Source organism: Pimephales promelas, chromosome 10 (assembly GCF_988280905.1).
Source record: "Pimephales promelas chromosome 10, fPimPro1.hap1.1, whole genome shotgun sequence".
NCBI classification, from domain to species: domain Eukaryota; kingdom Metazoa; phylum Chordata; class Actinopteri; order Cypriniformes; family Leuciscidae; genus Pimephales; species Pimephales promelas.
The window spans coordinates 34,908,753-34,929,955 of NC_142778.1; the positions used below are offsets into that span (position 1 = coordinate 34,908,753).

Consider the following 21,203-nt stretch of genomic DNA (forward strand, 5'->3'; position numbering starts at 1 on the left):
CAAAAGAGCATCGCCCACATCATAGATATGCATACGTAGCTTCCGCCATCTTGGAACGGTCAGAGTGTCTTCACTCACATTGTGCAGCTTCTTGTTGTGAAACCGCCGAGATTTAAATTCCCGAATAAAGAGGATAACCTTTCCCATGTGAGAATGTCTTGGTTTGTGGGGTTTTATAATGTATTTACTCAAAATGACATGTTTTTACATTTTTTTAATGTCGTGTTAGCTCAGCTGACACCGTTTTGTATTGAGTTGAGCATCATCATCAGATATTCATATGTGTCTAACTACGGTTGCAGACGCTCCGTCAACTTGCTCTCGAATGTTCACGGACCGGCTTTGACCGTTCCAATATGGCAGACGGCTTTTTTTTTTTTTTTTGTCTGGCGGCCGCTTATGAGGCATCTATGTATATATTTTTTTGGTCTATCTGACGACCTTATCATCCCGCCCTCTTAGATGACGCATTATCCGCCAAGATGGTTGTCGGTGCCTTTCCAATTGCAAAGCTGCTCTATCTAGGCGTACGACAATTGGGCAAACCAGTGGCTAACAGGATAAAAGCAGGCGCGCGGAGAAGTGAATTCTTTAAGAATTATATTTGCCTTCCTCCGGCCCAAGGTAAGCGGGCATTTGTCTGTTCGTGTTTGACGATATGATGTCAGTCCATGCTTACGGTGTCCGTAGGCGTAAACGTCCAAAGAACACACGCCAATGACGTGTATCTGTATTTGCTATTTAGCCAATTGCAGAGCCGTTGAGAGATGGCTCTGGCCAATCGTGACTGTTGTGATACCTTATTGGGTGTTTTCAACAACTGATTTACCAAGCGACCAATAAGATACTAGAAAGAAGTTCCCTTTCGACAAATGACGTTCGAGTTTGTTTAACGGGGGCGGGACTCATCTGTCATTGAGGGTACAGCGAAAGTGCCTTTAGCTAGTTCTTGATTTTAAAATCCTTGACATAGAGCGGCTAACTTATTATCTTTTCTTTTGTGTGCACTCAAATAAAGACAACGATCCAGTCACTGCCCATTTTTGCTAGAAAATACTATAGATAGGCCTATAGATATCTTATATATATATATATATATATATATTATAATTTTAATGAATATTAATAGCTATTATGTACTAGTCTCTCGTTAAATATATATAATCTTTAAAAAAAATATAGTATTCATATTCTAGTTAATGTTTTGATATCATTTGTATACGCACTGATGTCACTGTTTTCTGCAGAACTGCTTTGTAAATGAAATTAACTCCATGTATTATCTTTACAACGTAACTGAATCAACACTGAACTGACTTCCGCTGAACGATGACACTATTTTCATTTACAGCTGCTTTACAGCCGAAATGAACCATTAAATAATGTTCCTGTTATCACTGTAAAGCTGCTTCTTTTTGCCATGTAAATAAAGGTGACGTGACTTCACTGACTTGACTAGTCTGTTACATCGAAGGTAAAACCAAAGTGCATCTTTCCATGAATTCTCTCATGTTTTCTCTGTAGCGTACCACTGGATCGAGATGAGAACGAAGATGAGAATTATGGGTTTCCGTGGCTCCACCATCAAGCCGCTGAATGAAGAGGCAGCAGCAGAGCTGGGAGCGGAGCTGCTCGGGGAAGCCATCATTTTCCTCATCGGTGGAGGCTGTATGGTGCTCGAGTACAGCCGACAGGCCACCAACGCCAGGCGCAAGGAAGAGGAGCTCGCACAAACCATTAACAGTCTGCAGACGCAACTAGGAGAGCTTGCACTCGCCACAGAGACACTGGATGCCCAAATCAGAGAGGTTAATAGACTTCTGCTGTCCCTCCCTGCAGCCCCGAGCACAAAGTAACCACTTGCATCACTAAAACATGCCCTTGCTAAGGAGGGTAAAGAGACCGGTTCATGGGGACACCACTGCCATATTATTAACACATGGTTAAACCCTCCCATACACACTAGGCTCTACAAATGAGGAAGGAAAAGAGTGTTTGTGTCTGATAAGTGACTGACTGCCAGCATTACATAATAAAAGCTTGTTCGTTTTCTGTTTGGTTGAATGATGCTGTTTTCAAATGAAAGTTGTTAGTTATTTGATTGAAACGTTTGACCACTGTTTTGCTTTAATGTAATATGCTGTCATCAGTCATTAATGATCTGAAAATGCACTGTGAATACTTGAATGACAAATTCAATCCATATCCTCAATTTGGGAAGTGGAGAGAGTGTGTGCTGCGAGAATATACCCATTACATCAAAAGACTGCTGTGTCTAATATGGCTTGTGTATATGGTTGTATATTTATCATTGTAAAATAAAGTTAAATATTCTATGATGGTTGGGTTTTTTTTTTTTTTGTATCTTGATTATATTACAATTGTAAAAACATTTTTGTGGTTATCAAATGCCTTTTTTTCAAATTTTAGCACCATTTTCAGTATATTAAAGGCACAAAATGTTGTGTTTACTTAAAGAAGTACATAAAGGTGAAAAGTTTTAGCACTTAAAATGTACGAGTTCCCATATATAATGGCTTTAGAATAGAAACGATTACGTTTATTGTCACTACACAACTATAGTATGTGTGTGTGTATATATATATATATATATATGTGTGTGTGTGTGTGTGTGTGTGTGTGTGTGTGTGTGTGTGTGTATAGACCATTTCACAAGATGTAAACAACAATGGTCCAGAAGCACTTCCTGTTTCAGTTTTTTAACACTACACAAAAGCTGGGATAAAATACAACCAACAGAACATGTAAAACTGAATCAAAAAGTTAAACAAACATCTTTAAGATATTTTCTTTACATGTGAAATAAAGAAAACAGTTACAAACTGAAACAGGAAGTGTTTCTGGAACAGTGTTGTTTACATCTAGCAAAATGGTCTATATATGTATATATATATATATATAGCTCAAACAACCATTTCAGGTGTGCTGCTATTATAAGAAAGTTTAACACTCTTACTTCAGCATTAAAAATACATTTATTTGTTCAAATGTGATGGTTATTTAAAGTCATTTTTACTTATTAGTGTGGTTGAATTGGATCACTGAAGATCAGCAGCAGACACTGATTAATAAAGTGAGATTAAATACATAAAGTATATTTGTGTTATTTAACATTTAATTATTACAGGTTAATATTCTTAGTTTTCATTTCACTGTATTTATTCATTTTGTGGAATTCAGAATCTGTTTTTGTGCAAGTGAAATTATTCTAGTCTAGAGATCTACAATAAGCATGACGTTCACAGTCACACACACATTGGAAAATTGTCATTGTCACACATTGGAAAACAAATGCGTTGTTTTCTCGTAACTCGAACTTATTTGAAGAAAAAGAAAACTAATGTTTTGCTGTAAATGTAAAAGTAATTCATTACTTTAGTTACTTGAAAAGTAATCTCTTCATGTTAAATGTAGCCTTACCACTCAACACTAATTTAATAAAGACACTTTAATTTTTCCTCCTTCAATGAGATATGTATTTGAATTAATATATATCATTATATGGACATTGAATCTGATGTTTACATGGCGTTGGAAGTGTCCAGTAGGAGGCAGCACTCAAACACTGGCCATCTTCAGTCTCAGTCGGTCTTCTCTTCTGCTGACCTGTCCTGTGCTGAAGCACGCGCTGGCCTGCTCCTGTGTTTACACAACGCACACAACTCAACAACAGCTTTTCCTCTAGTAAGTCCATGTAGACTTTTTTTACTGTCATTTTCGTGTTTGCATTAGTGAAATCAATGTCCATTCACGTTAGCTAGAATCCGCAGTTTGACAAATCAGACGAATGCATGCATGCATGTGTCATTTTTGACTATATCGCATCATAAATGTGAAAGCATTCGCTGGATTACAGTAGTTTCGCGTGTTTACACATGCATTTACTGCACAATTTAGGTGTGCACGTGATTTAGCCGGTTAGCTGTGCGAATGACCCACCCTGCTAGAAAACAAAACAAAACATAGCTGGTTTTTAGTAAAATGCACATGATCCTAAACTGTTGCAGTTGGGTTTTACTGGTGTCTGGTCATTAGGTTTTTTCATTAGCTTGTTGTGACCAGTAGCTCAAAACTAGCTAATATATTAAAAAAAACAGTGGGTTATGCAATGCACAAGCATTATTGATGTTCTGGAGGTTCCATCAGCAGGATTGGGAGCAAGGGCTCCACGTTATGTCATGCACGATGAGCATGGATGTGAAGAAACTGAAGGTGAACGAGCTGAAAGAGGAGCTGCAGAAGCGAGGGATGGACACCCGAGGCCTTAAAGCGGATCTGGTGGAGCGTCTGCTGGAGGCTCTGGAGGAGGAGAAGAAACACACCTGTGATGAGGAGACAGAAGCAGGTACTAGAGTTTGTGTGCAGGAAGATGCATGCTTCCTATCTAATGATGATGATAATGAATTCGTGACCTCGTGTGTGACAGGTGTTGAGGCTGGGTCTGATCCAGGGCAGATGGACGGTGAGAAACAGGACTGTGATGGTGATCCTAAAAGCCCTGAAAACAAAACTGAGAGTTTGGAGGGACAACAGGCGACCGCTGAGACGATCTGCAAGGAAGGTAAAACTGCAACTGGGAGTTTGAATGCATTTCATCCTCAATTTTGAGTTATGTGTCCCACTGGCTCGCTTGTTCATATACACTTAATTAAAACGTGTGATTTTTCTACCTCTTGACCACTATAGATTTTTTTTTTTTTTTGGATAGCCGTCGCCGATATCTTCGAGAGCTGAAATATTCATCACACATAAGTAACACTACTTATGATAGCAAGTAGGGCTGCACGATTTGGGCCAAAATGATAATCACGATTATTTTTTAGTCTTTTGTCCCTCAGGCGATACGGCTTTTTAACTCATCCCTGTGAGCAGGGCTTAATTTTAATTTTTATATATGTATATGTGTGTATGTATGTATATATATATATATATATATATATATATATATATATATATATATATATGAAGAGTTCAGATGCAAAAGCCTCTAAATGCCATTTGAAATTTTCTTCTTTAATGATGATTTTTATCAAGCTTGTATATTTAAGTTCAGTAATTTCACTTGAATGGCAATGATAATTACCTATTAATTGTTATTTAAGTGAAATTACTGAACTTAAATATACAAGTTTGATAAAAATCATCATTAAAGAAGGAAATTTCAAATGGCATTTAGAGGCTTTTGCATCTGAACTCTTCATATATATATGTGTGTGTGTGTATGTGTATGTGTATATATATGAAGAGTTCAGATGCAAAAGCCTCTAAGTGCCATTTGAAATTTTCTTCTAGAATGATCATTTTTATCAAGCTTGTATATTTAAGTTCAGTAATTTCACTTAAATGGCAATGATAATTACCTATTAATTGTTATTTAAGTGAATTACTGAACTTAAATATACAAGTTTGATAAAAATCATCATTAAAGAAGAAAATTTCAAATGGCATTTAGAGGCTTTTGCATCTGAACTCTTCATATATATATATATATATATATATATTATTATTATTTATATTTTTTTTTGTCCTGTTTGTTTGTTTTTAATTAATTGTTGCTACTGGAAACTTGAATTTCCTTAACGGATGAATAAAGTATCTATCTATCCATCTATCCATCTATCTATCTATCTATCTATCTATCTATCTATCTATCTATCTATCTATCTATCTATCTATCTATCTATCTATCTATCTATCTATCTATCTATCTATCTATCTATCTATCTATCTATCTATCCATCTATCCATCTATCCATCTATCCATCTATCTATCTTTTGATCAGTATTGAGATCACGATTATTTGTTGATTTTTAACCAAAACTAATTTTATTGTCACATGAGCTAATTATAATTGCTTTCACATCCATATTGTGCTTCATTCCTGCTAGTGTACAACTCTGTGCATAAAAATCACATAGGTCCACTTATTCAACAAAATTCAGTGCATCTTCTTAAAGAATAAATAAAAATAAAGAAAACAATAAATAAAATGTAGCAAAACTTCAACAAGGCACTATTTTACATCTACACTGCGTAAATATATTTTAGGAAGCAAAATATAAACTAGCATTGTACCTGCATAATGGATGTGAATAAAACGTGCAAAATATACAATCAATAAAAATACAAATATTTCATAACTGAATGTAACCAAATGAGAACATGTCAATTGTCAACATGTCAATGCATTGACTCACGGTACTATAGATCATGTTTTTCTAACTCTAATATTTTTGATACCTCATTGCCCCCTTTCATTACTTCAGATGCCCCGTCTTCAGTGCTTGCTTTATATTGAACATTGATTGTTTGACTGCAGAAGTGGCACCAGTGAAGGTGAAAGATGAAGATGAGATAAAGCCGGAGCAACAGGAGCAGCGGCGATCGGACCCTGACGGTGAAGAGAGCCGGCAGACCGTTAAAACCAAGCCTGAACAGGACGGACATGCACATCACGGCCACAAGAGGCGCTATGACGAGAGCCACGGTCACAGCTATTATGAACACCGTGAAGACAGGAGGTGAGTTTACCTCAGAGCTTTTGTTATAATCACACCTATCAGCGTTAGGATTTTGACATTGTGATTTTCTGTTTGATCACAGGTCCCGTTCTCCTCTTCCTCCCGCTGACGAGGACGAGGAAGACTTTGATGGCACGCTAGTGGCTATTGACACTTGTACGTAAGAGCTTGTTTTGTTCAGTTTTGATTTATTATCATGCTAATGCTATTCTCTCTGCTAACCTCAACAGATAACTGTGACTTGCACTTCAAAGTCTCTCGGGATCGCTGCAGTGGATATCCGTTGACCATCGAGGGGTTTGCTTACCTGTGGTCTGGAGCACGAGCCACGTATGGTGTCAACAAGGGACGCGTGTGCTATGAGATGAAGGTAATTGCTGCGTCCCAATTCGCCTACTTATTAGAGCCCGACCGATAAAGGATTTTGAAGGCCGATACCGATACAAATATTTTTGGGTTTTAAAATCCGATATGCCGATATACCTGCCGATATTTTTTTTATTTCAGAAAGGCGCAACAAAACATTAACAGATTTCCTTAACATTAGTTATTTGTAGTTATTTATGAGTTTTAACCAAAATAATATGATAATGCATTTTAAAAAGAAACTTTCTAAAAGTTTCTTTTATGGTCACACAGAACAGACTGATGATAGTGGCATTAGCTAGTTTTATGGTTAGCTAGTCTATAATGAACCATAATTTAGCAATGGATTACGTCATACTGCAAATTGTAAAACATACATTTTCAATATAACTGGCCAAGGAAACTTCCGCCGGCCACAAATTTTGTCCTGCTTATTTGAGTTGAGAGAACTGATGGGGATGTCCTTTTAATTGTTATTCAAGCAATGTATGTATAGTGACCAACTCAACTAGTGTTGTCAACAGGGACGGTGTAGAGTGCCCTCTGGTGGACAAACTACACAGCACTCATGACATGGTTCAAGCTTGTTTCGTCCATTTTTATTTTATTTTGAAATATTCATTTATCGGCCATTATAACTGCCGATACCGATAGTTTGGAAAATGCATAATATCGGCTTGCCGATATATCGGGCTGGCTCTAATACTTATACTACGCTCTAAAAGGTAATTCACCTTTGGCAATAAGGGCTTTAATTTAAATTTGGCTGCCTATACACTAGTTCAATTCAATTCCAATCTATTTCACAACACATATTGTTTCAAAGCAGCTTTACAGAAAGTGCATTTCATAGAAAACATACAGTTAGTTAATCATGTATTACTTTAGGGCATAACATGTCGCCGGTGTTTAGTAGTAAGGCTAAAAAAGCCTGTTGACATCCTTTTCCCAAATAGGTTTTGAAAACTTCAACACCCATAATGCACTGGGCATGTTGTCATCAAAGGCCACTCACACTCTGCTATGGATGCCCCCCAAAATGACTACTATTTAATACATGTAGTGTCTTTCTTTCTTTCCCAGATCCTAGAGAATGTATCAGTAAAGCATCTTCCCAGCAGTGAGCCGGACCCGCACGTCGTGAGAGTCGGCTGGTCTCTGGATTCCTGCAGCACACAACTGGGTGAGGAAGCACACGTCCAGTTAGACTCTGAGGGTTTGTTGTACAAATGATCTTTATTGATACTTATGTTAGGAAATGACTGTTTCAGGGGAGGAGCCGTTCTCTTATGGGTATGGCGGAACAGGGAAAAAGTCTTCAAGCTGCAAATTTGAGGATTACGGAGAGAAGTTTGGTGAAAGCGATGTCATTGGATGTTATATTGTGAGTGCTATTCTTGAGTGCTTCTTAAAGGGGTGATTATGATTCACTTTTATAACTTTAGGTAGTGTGTGATGTCGCTTTTTGAGAATAAACCACATCTGCTAATTTACAACGCTCAAAGTTCAAAGCAAAGGGAGATGTTTGCTTTTAAAGAAATCATTTTTTAAGGACTACAACAAACGGCTAATAGGAACTACAGAGCTTCCTCCCGACATTAGTGACATCACTAACCCTAATATTTGCATAAACCCCGCCCCCGGGAACACACAGTCCATGTTGAGAAGAGGAAGAGCTGTTGTAGTCACTCACAACAGTTCCTATACAAGCGATTTATAGATTATCCTGACAGAATATGCTAATTGAAGATAGTTAACTCCACATAAATTAATCAACTAACCATTCAGAGATGTTGTCACTTCTTCTTAAATCTCTCCATCTTTGTCTGACTCCGGTTTAAACATAAAAGGCAGAACAGTTTCTGATATTTTAGTTTGTGTCTGCGTGAGGTAATCAAGCTGTTAACACATACACTCTTGAAACTCCGCCCACTGTGTTGGGAGCAGCAGCTCATTTGCATTTAAAGGGCCAGACTCAAAACAGTGCGTTTTTGCTAAACCTCAAAACGTGACAACTTTAACATGCTATATACAAATATCTGTGGGGTATTTTGAGCTAAAACTTCATATACCCTCTCTGGGGACATCAGATATTTATTTTATATTTTGTGAAAAGGGCGTTACCACCCTTTTAACTGCTGTTTTCTGCTAATCAGGCAGCTGCCTTCTAAAGGTGCTGTCACGTTTACCACACTGTAAAAAATATTTTCAAGATTTGTTATCACAACATATTTTCTTTTGTTAAATCAACTTTATAATAATTTATTTAGGTGAGAACTTATTATTTTGAGTTTCTGATGGTTAAATTAATCTCCTTCATTGTATTAACTCACTTTTTCCAGTTCAATCAAGGCAACCAGGTTACTTACTTTTTTAAGTTAAACCAACAATATTTTTTACAGTGTAGTAATCACAACATTTTTTCTTTTGTCAAATCAACTTAAATTATTTATTTAGTTCAGATAACATATAATTTTGAGTTTCTGATTGTTAAATTAATCTCCTTCATTGTATTAACTCACTTTTTCCAGTTCAATGAACTTAAAATTTTAAGGCAACCAGATTACTTACTTTTTTAAGTTAAGCCATCAGTATTTTTTTACAGTGCAGTGCTCTGCAAATTTTAGAGAGCCAAATCCAGTCATTTAAATGCGAATTGGTCCAATGAAGGATTACACACAGGAAGCTTTGAGTGTGTCATTAGCATGTTGCTAAGCTAATGACATGATATTGTAAATCATTAAAAAATGAATATTCTGTCATCATTTACTCGCCCTCAACTTGTTTCAAACCTGTATGAATTTCTATCTTCTGCTGAACACAAAAGAAGATATTTTGAAGAATGTCTGTAACCAAACAATTGATTTTTTTTCTTGCAATGGAAGCCAATGGGGTCCATCAACTGTTTGATTGCCAACATTATTCAAAATATCTTCCTTTGTGTTCAGCAGAAGAAAGAAATTCACAAAGGTTTGAAAAAAAATTGAGAAATGAGGACAGAATATTAATTTTTAAGTGAAGTATTCCTTTAAAATGCTGTTTAGGTAATAGTAGACAGCTCACTAGGTTGTGGAACGGAGGGAATAATGAAAGAAAATCTAAATAACGAACATAAAACTACTTGAATGAAGTAGTTGACTTGTAGTCTCATGCGTTTGTCTTTTACAGGACTTTGATAGCCATGAGCAGGTTAAAATGGCTTTCTCAAAGAACGGGAAGTGGCTTGATGTGGCATTTCACATATCTAAAGAAGAGCTGGCTGGTCGCGCGCTCTATCCTCACATCCTGGTGAAGAACTGCGCCGTCCAGTTTAACTTTGGCCAACAGGACGAACCTTTCTTTCCTTTGCCAGAAGAGTACGCACTCATCGGGGCCGTCGACATGGAGAACAGGGTCAGAGGCACTGTTGGTCCTACCAACAAATCTGATTGTGAGGTAAATTCTCCTAATTCACTCCATACAGTGTCGAGGAAATCAGTTTGACCCATAATATAAAGAGAAACCAATATGTTTCTGTTGAAAATAAGAGTATCCAGCATCAAACTAATGTTGGATACAGAAACACCAGGACAATCAGTTGACGTCATTCACACAAGTTCAGAATAATTCTAGTAACGTCCGAACTTGGTGTTCTGTTACACAAATGTGCTTATTTATACATGCAGTTTGTACTCAGATTTCTGAGAAACACTGTTGATATTTGAAATCAACCCAAACACACACACCCCTCCCTTCATTGTTCTGCCCACAATAAAGCAACGATGACGAACGACAAAGAACAAAAAATGAACATGTTGTACTGTACATGCAAGCAAGAGTTTGTTGACAATGATACAATGACACTCAATGGGTCTCATTCATGAAACATTCGTAAATACAAGAGTGATTTGAGCGTAAAGAGACCTTCCCGAAAACTCATCTTCTGATTCACAAATACTTCATCAGATGTGATAGTGAAATGTGTGTGTGTTAATGAATTACAATCAGTCGTAAATGGGACGCACGTGCACGCTCATTCTCATTTGCCATAAATCCCACCCATTAAAGTAGTAGTTCACTTTTAAAAAAAACTTTTGCTGATAATTTACTCACCCCCATGTGATCCCAGATGTCCATGTCTTTCTTTCTTCAGTCGAAAATAAATTAAGGTTTTTGATGAAAACATTCCAGGATTTTTCTCCATATAATGGACTTCAATGGGGTCCAAACGGTTCAAGGTCCAAAATACACTTTCAGTGCAGCTTTAAACGACGCCAGACGATGAATAAGGGTCTTATCTAGCGAAACGATGGGCCATTTTTGCTCTGTTCTGTGTGACTCTCCTGTTTGAACTGAAATAAACAAATCTTTTCAAGAGTCAACTCGTTCATTTCGTTCGTTGAATGAACCAAATGATATGAAAAAAGATTTGTTCATTTTGATAAACGAGTTCGAACGTGCATCACAGAACAGAGGAAGGTGAGCATTTGAGCTTATAAAACTTAAACGTATTTTATTTTATTTTTTTTAAACACTCATTTGGACCTTGAACCATTTGGACCCCATTGAAGTCCATAATATGGAAAAAAAATGCTGGAATGTTTTCATCAAAAACCTTCATTTCTTTTCGACTGAAAAAAGAAAGACATGGACATCTTGGGTGACATGGGGGTGAGTCAATTATCAGCAAAAGTCTTTTTAAAAGTGAACTACTCCTTTAAGAAGCTCAACTGTTTGCAACATTGATAATCAGAAATGTTTATTGAGCACTAAATCATCATATTAGAGTGATTTGATCATGTGACACTGAAGACTGCAGTAATCATGCAGTAAATTCAGCTTAGATCAAAGGAATAAGTTGCATTTTATAATATATTCAAATAGAAAACATTTTTTTTTTTATTGTGATATTTCACAATATTGTGGTTTTTATTGTATTTTTGATAGATGCAGCCTCTGAGTGTAAGAGACTCCTTTCAAAAACTAAAATATCTTGGTCTCAAATAAAGATGTATAATCAAGAGTTTATGGCTGTTGTCTGTAGGTCCTGATGATGGTCGGTCTTCCTGCGTGCGGTAAAACCACATGGGCGTCTAAGCATGCAGAAATGAACCCAGAGAAGAAGTTTAACATCCTGGGCACAAACGCCATCATGGAGAAAATGAAGGTAAGATCAGCAGGTTTTAAATGTGTTTTATGGTTCACATTTGAGAAAAGATGTCGTGTTGACTTTTTTTTAACTTTATTTGCAAATTTATACATGTATATATTTTTCATACTTTTGAACGGTAGTGTTTATTGCTTAAAAAAATAGTTTTTACAATTTTATAATCACAATCTCTATTTTACATATTTGGTTGATTGGTTTTCAAAATAAATTACAGAGGAGCCGTCATTTATCAATTTGCAGCAAGAATATTTTCATAGTCCTAAGGCGTGTTGAGACCTTTATTTTGAAATAAGTGATGAACATGAAAAATCATGAAAGAAGGGTAGAAACCTCAGTTTGTTTTCATGCCAAGAGTTGAAAAGATAGCATCCATTCAATTATTTTAGAAAAAAATAGGTCTGGAATGTTTTAAATATAAAGAAAAAAATAATAGATTCACCATTTGTGAGGTGGCAGCGAGCTATATCGCACATGCCTGTTCTTTTTGTTTCTTAGAAGTTAAATTCATATCAAAATCTGCCAAACTTCCCATACTACTTCTGAATAGGATCTCTACTTCATAAATTGTATGAAAATTGTGGAAATAATGGTTCATATCACTCAAAACACATATGGAAATGGAGACGCCCTTATATGGGCAGTAATGGAGTCTGGTTGTGCCCTAGTGGAATTGTTCGGTACTGCACCCACCAAAATCTCACTGAAAACTCATTTTTTGAGATATCAACTTAAAATTTGAAACACAACTTGCTCCGATGGCTTTTTTTTTTTTTTTTTTTGCAGTTTTAGTCACACAGGTTTTGAAAATATATATTTTATATAAAAGATCAATAATTAAATTCTTTACATTGTACATTTTCATAAACTCAAACATCTATAACCTTGTTTTTATTTCACTTTCTTAATATATTTCACTTCTACAAAAATCTGCCAAATGTCTTCTTTAAAACGAGACCAATCTTACGTCGATATTCCAAAGCATTCTTTAATTACAACCATTTAAGTTCGAAATGTACATTATCATGTATATTCAAAAAAGGTGGGGTGACACTCTCTCTTTCTCTGTATGGTCGTAGGTGATGGGATTGCGTCGCCAGCGTAACTACGCCGGACGCTGGGATATCCTGATTCAACAGGCCACTCAGTGTCTGAACCGACTGATCCAGATCGCCGCCCGCAAAAAACGAAACTACATCCTGGATCAGGTACAGAAAACACCTTCCCATGATTCCCAGCGAAAGCATGACTGTGAATGAGCTCTTATGTTCTTCTTGGAATTAATTAATATATCTTTCTGGATAAAAATCTTTCATCTTATCCATATCCTTCATATAATAGGTTAAAAACAGCAGCCTTTGATTGAAAGTTGTATTGAAAGGACAAACTGAAGTGTCAGAAAAACATCATGAAGATCAAACATGTTCTTTTTAGCATTTTAATTATCTTCCATTTCCAATTATGTAGAATTGTTCTGTGAGCCTCTTTGAAAATGATTAGTAGCCCATGACTGTAGGAAGACAAGTATTCTCAGCCTGGTGAGGGAGAAAAACACATTTTGTTGCAATGGTAATTCTAAAAGAAATATCCTCGGTTATAAAGAGACGTCTGTTATCCTGTGGGTTGCTTTTGTTGTTGTAGTGTTTTTTTCAGTACAAAGGTAAGTGGTAAATCTTGGCTTTTCAGGACAGTGTGTGAGTGTGTCTCTGCTTTCCGAGAATGTGGTTGTGTGTCCTGAAAATGTTCAGTTTGGTCCTAGAATGCTGTTTTCTCTCTCGTAAATAAACGAATGTAACATTATTAAAGGGATAGCTCACTTTGAAATTAATTTTTGGTATGTTTTATCTTACCTCAAGGGCATCCAAAATGTTGGTGTCTTTGTTTCCGCAGTTGTTTCAATTTTGATATTTTTAGGTCAAACCATTCTTGTCTGTCAGTCATATAGTGGAGGTCTATGGTCACCACCTCAAAGAAAATGCATAGAGAAGTGTAGGCCATCAATGTGTACTTACATTTACGAGTCATTAAATCATGTTTAATTTGGACTTCTCTGCGCATGCTCTTTGAGGTGGTGACCATAGACCTGCATTATATGACTGACAGACAAGTACGGTTTGACCTAAAAATATCAAAATTGAAACTACTGCGGAAACAAAGACAAAATGAACTATCCTATAATAGAGGACTGACAACCGTTTTCTGCTTCTGTGTGAACGTGGCCGAAGGATCTCTAAAAAAAAGTGAAGGTGTTGTTAAGAGTCCATCAGGGAAAGAAAGAAAAACTACTCTTATTTCAATAAAACACATTTTTACAGAACTCAAAAGAAAAAATAATAAACAGCTTCTACTTCTTTCTTGTCCTTATTTCTAGACGAATGTATATGGATCAGCCCAGAGACGAAAAATGCGTCCTTTTGAAGGTTTTCAACGCAAGGCTGTTGTAATTTGTCCCTCGGACGAAGATTTAAAAGAGCGAAGGTTAAAGCAAACCGAGGAAGGGAAGGATGTGCCCGATCATGCTGTTTTAGAAATGAAAGGTAAGAACGCTGCTATGGAAAACAACAACATTAGAAATGATAAAATATCACTTGATTGAAACTTCTGCCTTTAGTAATTAAACTTTGACATGTACCACTTCATCATATAAAACGGGTTTATCTCTCGGACCCCTGTTCTCAGGCTGTGTATACCTAATATTAAAGGGATAGCTCACTTTGAAATTATTTTTTGATATGTTTTAGCTTACCTCAAGGGCATCCAAGATTGTTTCCACAGTAGTTTCAATTTTGATATTTTTAGGTCAAACCGTTCGTGTCTGTCAGTCATATAATGGAGGTCTATGGTCACCACCTCAAAGAGCATGCACAGAGAAGTCCAAATTAAACATGATTTAATGACTCGTAAATGTGAGTACACATTGATGGCCTAAGACACGAAACGAGCGTTTTGTGTGAGAAAACTAGCAGAATTTATATCGTTTTTACCTCTTGTAATCACAGCCACGTCCAAGTACTCTGAGGGCGAGGGCAACGCAAGTGCGCCGTAAAGCCCCAGAAGTGATCTCCGCTCGTTTCATGTCTTGGGCAATCAATGTGTACTCACATTTACGGGTCATTAAATCATGTTTAATTTGGACTTCTCTGTGCATGCTCTTTGAGGTGGTGACCATAGACCTCTATTATATGACTGACAAGAACGGTTTGACCTAAAAATATCAAAATTGAAACTACTGCGGAAACAAAGACACCTACATCTTGGATGCCCTTGAGCTAAGATAAAACGTATCAAAAATTAATTTCAAAGTGAACTATCCCTTTAATAAAGTCTTTGTTTTCTGTCTGTTAGTTTGATCTTCTTTCCTCTTTCCATGGCTTTAAAGCCAACTTTGCGCTCCCAGAGGTTGGAGACTTCCTGGATGAAGTGATCTTTGTTGAGCTCCAGAAAGCCGAGGCAGAGGAGCTGGTGAAACGGTACAATGAGGAGGGTCGTAAGGCCGGGCCTCCTCCTGAGAAACGCATGGACAGCTGGGGATCCCGGAGACGTGAAAGCGGCCACCAGCAGTACGACCACCACGGGGGATCGAGAGGAGACCATCGGAGCAGAGGACCTCCCGCAGGAGGCTATAGGGGAGGTGGAGTGACCTTATGGGTGTCATGATCACTTATTCAAAAATTCTGTCATTCGTGTTTTCGTCATCTTGCTCTGTGCTTTGTCAGGTTATAACCGCGATGGTTACAGTCAGAACCGCTGGGGAGGAAATTACAGAGACGGGCGAGATGGATACAGCAGCAGACATCAGTCTGAAGGAACCTACAGTAATAACCGCTACGGCTCCTATAGCAAAGAGGGAAATAGCCAAGTGAGTGATGTTCACAGCCATGTATCTGTGACACATATTTAGTAGGGCTGGGTAATAAATATCTATTTCTCAATATTAATTGATTCTCATTTTTACGAACCGATATCGATTCTTAAATCTCAAGAATCGATTAGTCATCCTGTTTCATTTGAAAGAATGGGACATTGTATCGCGGCTGCGCGCATCCAAAAAATCGCAATAATCTTTGTCCTTTGTTACTATTGATATGAAACAAAGTCTCAAATTTCAAATTACGTCCATTTTCTTTAGAAATTCAAAAACATAAATAAGGTTTTGGCGCTGTGGCGTGAGATCGCTCTGGAGAAGCAGCAGCGCTGATCTCTCTTCCGGCTTAATAATACCAGTCACAGCGCCAAATAAACATGAATGAGCATCTGAAAGTGTGTTAAAAGATAGAGGACAACTTATCGAAATCCGTATCATTTCACATTGATTCGCTCAATCAGCGTTTCAACCGTGGAAAGACGTCAGTTAAACAGCTTGTAATCAATGTCATGTATCGTCATATTTACCTCAGAAAACCCACAAACTAGTTAGTCAGCTAGAAAAAAATAACTCCAGAGAGGAGCATTTTGCTAAATATATACACCATATTACATATGCATTATAATCTTAATGTTCTTCAATATTTAATGCATATTTGAATAAATATGGCAAGTTTTTATGACAGCCACCATTTATATGTTTATATTTCATATAATCTTCTTATTATAAAAATAAATAAAAGTGTAATTTAAGTGTTTGTGTAGCTACAAAACAGTTCATTATTACCTTCATATTAGGCTAACTAGACTCCCACAGTTTACAGCATTTAAGAGATTTGATTCCCTTGAGAAAAATGGCCATTTATTGTAACTGATATCCAAAATAATCAATATTGAATTGAATCGTAATCGAAATCGAATTGCAAGCTTGTGAATCGAAATTGAATCGAATTGTGAAATTTGTCTCAATACCCAGCCCTAATATTTAGGCACCCAAAAATGAAAATTCTGTGATTAATGACTCTCCCTCATGTCGTCACCTCATGTAAGACCTCCTTTCATCTTCACAACACCGTTTAAGATATTTTAGATTTAGTCTGAGAGCTTTCTGTCCCTCCATTGGAAATGTGTGTACGGTATACTGTCCTTGTCCAGAAAGGAAATAAAGACATCATTAAAGTTTTGTTTTTTAAACAATAAAGCATACTCGATTGCATCCCAAAATCAAGACTTCTTAAAAGGCCATAATTGGACCCCTTTAACTGCTGTTTTTTGTGTTTATGTTGTTAAAAAGTAAAAAGCATGCAGCACATACTGTACACACGTTCATCTAAACGTCTCAGTAGTGTGGGTGGCGTCAGGATGTTTGACAAAAATGAACTTTACTGGGACTATATTGGGGCATTATGAGATGTTTGTGTGGATTTATCTACTTTTGTTTTATTTTGCTTTCTATATCCCCCCAACATTTTTTAGGGTTATCATCAGGGTTATAATCAAGGCTACAACCAGGGCAACTATAGCCAAGGAAACTACAACCAAGGCTACAACTATGGCAACTACAGCCAATATCCAGGTTATGGACAAGGTTACCATGACAGTCAAGGATCTGGGCAATCATATAACCAGCAAAACTACAATCAACAGTATCAACAGGTGAGTTACAAGCAATGTTCTGTGATTAAAAACAACTTTAGCTACAGTGTGTGAACGCATTTGTGAAAGCTGAAAATCATTTTGACTTGCCCCTCAAATAACAGTTTTAAAAGCTTCTAATCTGCTACTAAAAATGCTAGTAAAATCCTATAAAATAGGAATATCTCTCAACTATCATACAAAGGGGTTAATATTCTGCATTTAAAATGTACGAATCAATATCCGACAAATTGTAGCCTATTACTGCTAATAATAATTAAGCATATGACCGCTTGTTAGCAATCCTCACGAATGTTAATTTTATAATAAATTGAAAGAAGTCCATTTAAGAACTATTCATGTACTAAAACGGACAGTTTTCATTTGGCGTTTCTTAAGTTCAGATGACAGTGTTGTCAAAACGATCTTCGTTCACACGCATTCGCAAAAACGTAGTTTAAAAGAAACACTACGCACCTATAGACTGAACACGTAATACTATGGAAGCTTGTTTCTGCCACTGAATAAAAAATAAATAAAATAATAATAATTGCGACTTTTTCTCACAGTTGCGACATATGAAGTCAGAATTGTGAGAAATAAAGTCGACTTTATATCTTGCAATTTTGACTATCACACAATTCTGACTTTATATCTCACAATTCTGACTTAATATCTCACAATTCTGACTTTATATCACACAATTCTGACTTTATATCTCACAATTCTGACTTTATGTCTCGCAATTCTGACTTTATATCTCACAATTCTGACTTTATATCTCACAATTCTGACTTTATATCTCACAATTCTGACTTTATATCACACAATTCTCACTTTATATCACACAATTCTGACTTTATATCTCACAATTCTGACTTTATATCACACAATTCTCACTTTATATCACACAATTCTGACTTTATATCTCACAATTCTGACTTTATGTCTCGCAATTCTGACTTTATATCTCACAATTCTGACTTTATATCTCACAATTCTGACTTTATATCTCACAATTCTGACTTTATATCTCACAATTCTGACTTTATATCACACAATTCTCACTTTATATCTCGCAATTCTGACTTTATATCACACAATTCTGACTTTATATCACACAATTCTGACTTTATGTCTCGCAATTCTGACTTTATATCTCGCAATTCTGACTTTATATCACACAATTCTGACTTTATATCACACAATTCTGACTTTATATCTCGCAATTCTGACTTTATATCTCACAATTCTGACTATATCTCGCAATTCTGACTTTATATCTCGCAATTCTGACTTTATATCTCACAATTCTGACTTTATATCACACAATTCTGACTTTATATCTCACAATTCTGACTTTATATCTCACAATTCTGACTTTATATCACACAATTCTGACTTTATATCACACAATTCTGACTTTATATCTCGCAATTCTGACTTTATATCTCACAATTCTGACTATATCTCGCAATTCTGACTTTATATCTCACAATTCTGACTTTATATCTCGCAATTCTGACTTTATAAAGCAATTCTGACTTTATATCTCGCAATTCTGACTTAATATCTCGCAATTCTGACTTTATATCACACAATTCTGACTTTATATCTCGCAATTCTGACTTAATATCTCGCAATTCTGACTTTATATCACACAATTCTGACTTTATATCTCGCAATTCTGACTTTATATCTCGCAATTCTGACTTTATATCTCGCAATTCTGACTTAATATCTCGCAATTCTGACTTTATATCACACAATTCTGACTTAATATCACACAATTCTGACTTTATATCACACAATTCTGACTTTATATCTCGCAATTCTGACTTTATATCTCGCAATTCTGACTTTATATCTCGCAATTCTGACTTAATATCTCGCAATTCTGACTTTATATCACACAATTCTGACTTTATATCTCGCAATTCTGACTTTATATCTCGCAATTCTGACTTTATATCTCACAATTCTGACTATATCTCGCAATTCTGACTTTATATCTCGCAATTCTGACTTTATATCTCGCAATTCTGACTTTATATCTCACAATTCTGACTTTATATCTCGCAATTCTGACTTTATAAAGCAATTCTGACTTTATCTCGCAATTCTGACTTTATATCTCGCAATTCTGACTTTATAAAGCAATTCTGACTTTATAAAGCAATTCTGACTTTATACCACGCAATTCTCAGAATTGCGAGATGTAAACAAAATTGTGAGAAAAGAAGTCAGAATTGTGAGATAAAAAGTCGCAATTACCTTTTTTATTTTTCATTCTGTGGCGGAAACAAGCTTCCAAATAATACACATGCGCACAAATTCATGTTTTTGTAATTTACACAGACAACAATGCTATCATTTTCAAAAACACACACTTTGAAACCCATTTGCATTTTCAGGCCCCCAAAACACTGTTGTCATGTAAATGAACGGCCAAAACGCATAAAGTTTTTGCATTTTTTTTAGTTAAAAATGGCGTGTAAACAATGAATGTGTACACTGTAAATGCAATTTCTGTTCTTTAAACTGGATTGAGTGATTCAAAGTATTGTCCACATGCCACATATCCTGTTAATAGTTTTGTTTTTTTTTTGTTTTTTTTACATTGCTTGAATATTTTATAATCATTTTAGGTCTTCTTATCATGTTTAAACACTTTTGTCATTATTAGATCAGATTGAAATGCAAAACCATAGGTGCGTTCACTCAATGTCGTAATTACGAGATTTCAACTGAGACTGTTCACAAGAGTATGATGTCACATGTTGTCATCTGTAAAATAAGTTCCTAAAGCTTGTTGTAAAGTTGTTGTGGTGTGTTTCTCCAGTATGCGCAGCAGTGGCAGCAGTATTATCAGAATCAGAGCCAGTGGAACCAGTACTACAGTCAATATGGGAGTGGGAACTACTCTGGACAACAGGGCTCACAGTGAACAGGAACAACGCTCTGACATCATCACCTCTGTAATCACACACACACACACACACACACACACGTATACACACCATGCCACGCTTCTCTTATTAAAACACGTCCGTCCACATCATTTAATTTTCTCTTTCATACCATTGACACATTTATTACCAAGACTAATATCGTTCGGAACTAAATGACAAACTAAACGAAAATGTACTGATATGATCAGGCAAGATACAATCAAACCTCTGAGTTTGAAATGAAGGACCATAATATGACTGATTTGTAATAAATGTGAAAGATATTATTATTGGTCGGTGCTTCGTTGTAGTACCACAACCAGCCTGCAGGTGTAGAAACTGTGAACAAAGTTTTGATTTGCCTAAATTTGATTTAATTTGGAATGTAGCTGCTTTTCTCTTCATTTAACACGAGACGTGAGTGTGTTTTTGGTTTAAATTGTAGTTGTCCAATGTTTTAGAAACTCATTGGCATCGCAGATGGGAAGATGAAGGGTTTTGATTGTGTTGAACTTCTCTTCTTGATAACAGAAAAGCCAATTTTAAGCGTTCATAGCTGACAAACTACCGCATTTATATCTGTGTTCTTCGTGGACGTCATTTGTTCTGTCCTGTCCAATCCATTTTTGCTTTGAGAATTAAATTGTGAAACACTACAGTGGCTCTTCTGATGGTTTAAAACTCACTCACTCGCATGT

General features: G+C 36.2%; 2 protein-coding genes across 4 annotated transcripts; both read left to right on the forward strand.

Annotated features, from left to right (window-relative positions):
- Positions 1 to 457: 457 nt before the first annotated feature.
- opa3 (outer mitochondrial membrane lipid metabolism regulator OPA3) lies at positions 458 to 2,339 on the forward strand. Its single transcript, XM_039683827.2, has 2 exons — positions 458 to 624; positions 1,525 to 2,339. The coding sequence occupies exons 1-2, from the start codon at positions 483 to 485 to the stop codon at positions 1,854 to 1,856; spliced, it is 474 nt and encodes a 157-aa protein (XP_039539761.1). The 5' UTR covers positions 458 to 482; the 3' UTR covers positions 1,857 to 2,339.
- A 1,207-nt stretch (positions 2,340 to 3,546) lies between these two features.
- On the forward strand, positions 3,547 to 21,161 carry hnrnpul1 (heterogeneous nuclear ribonucleoprotein U-like 1). Of its 3 annotated transcripts, none has more exons than XM_039683885.2 (16): positions 3,547 to 3,705; positions 4,171 to 4,366; positions 4,448 to 4,582; positions 6,342 to 6,543; positions 6,626 to 6,699; positions 6,774 to 6,913; positions 7,993 to 8,092; positions 8,181 to 8,293; positions 10,078 to 10,344; positions 11,933 to 12,055; positions 13,135 to 13,263; positions 14,427 to 14,592; positions 15,435 to 15,686; positions 15,772 to 15,914; positions 17,396 to 17,575; positions 20,397 to 21,161. In XM_039683885.2, exons 1-16 carry the CDS (start codon positions 3,547 to 3,549, stop codon positions 20,499 to 20,501), a joined length of 2,484 nt encoding a protein of 827 aa, XP_039539819.2. In that variant the 3' UTR covers positions 20,502 to 21,161. The 3 variants fall into 3 exon arrangements, with proteins under 3 accessions (XP_039539819.2, XP_088972649.1, XP_039539820.2); XM_089116523.1 differs by having other exon boundaries at positions 3,579 to 3,705; positions 4,158 to 4,366; XM_039683886.2 differs by having other exon boundaries at positions 3,594 to 3,705; positions 4,168 to 4,366.
- Positions 21,162 to 21,203: the final 42 nt, after the last annotated feature.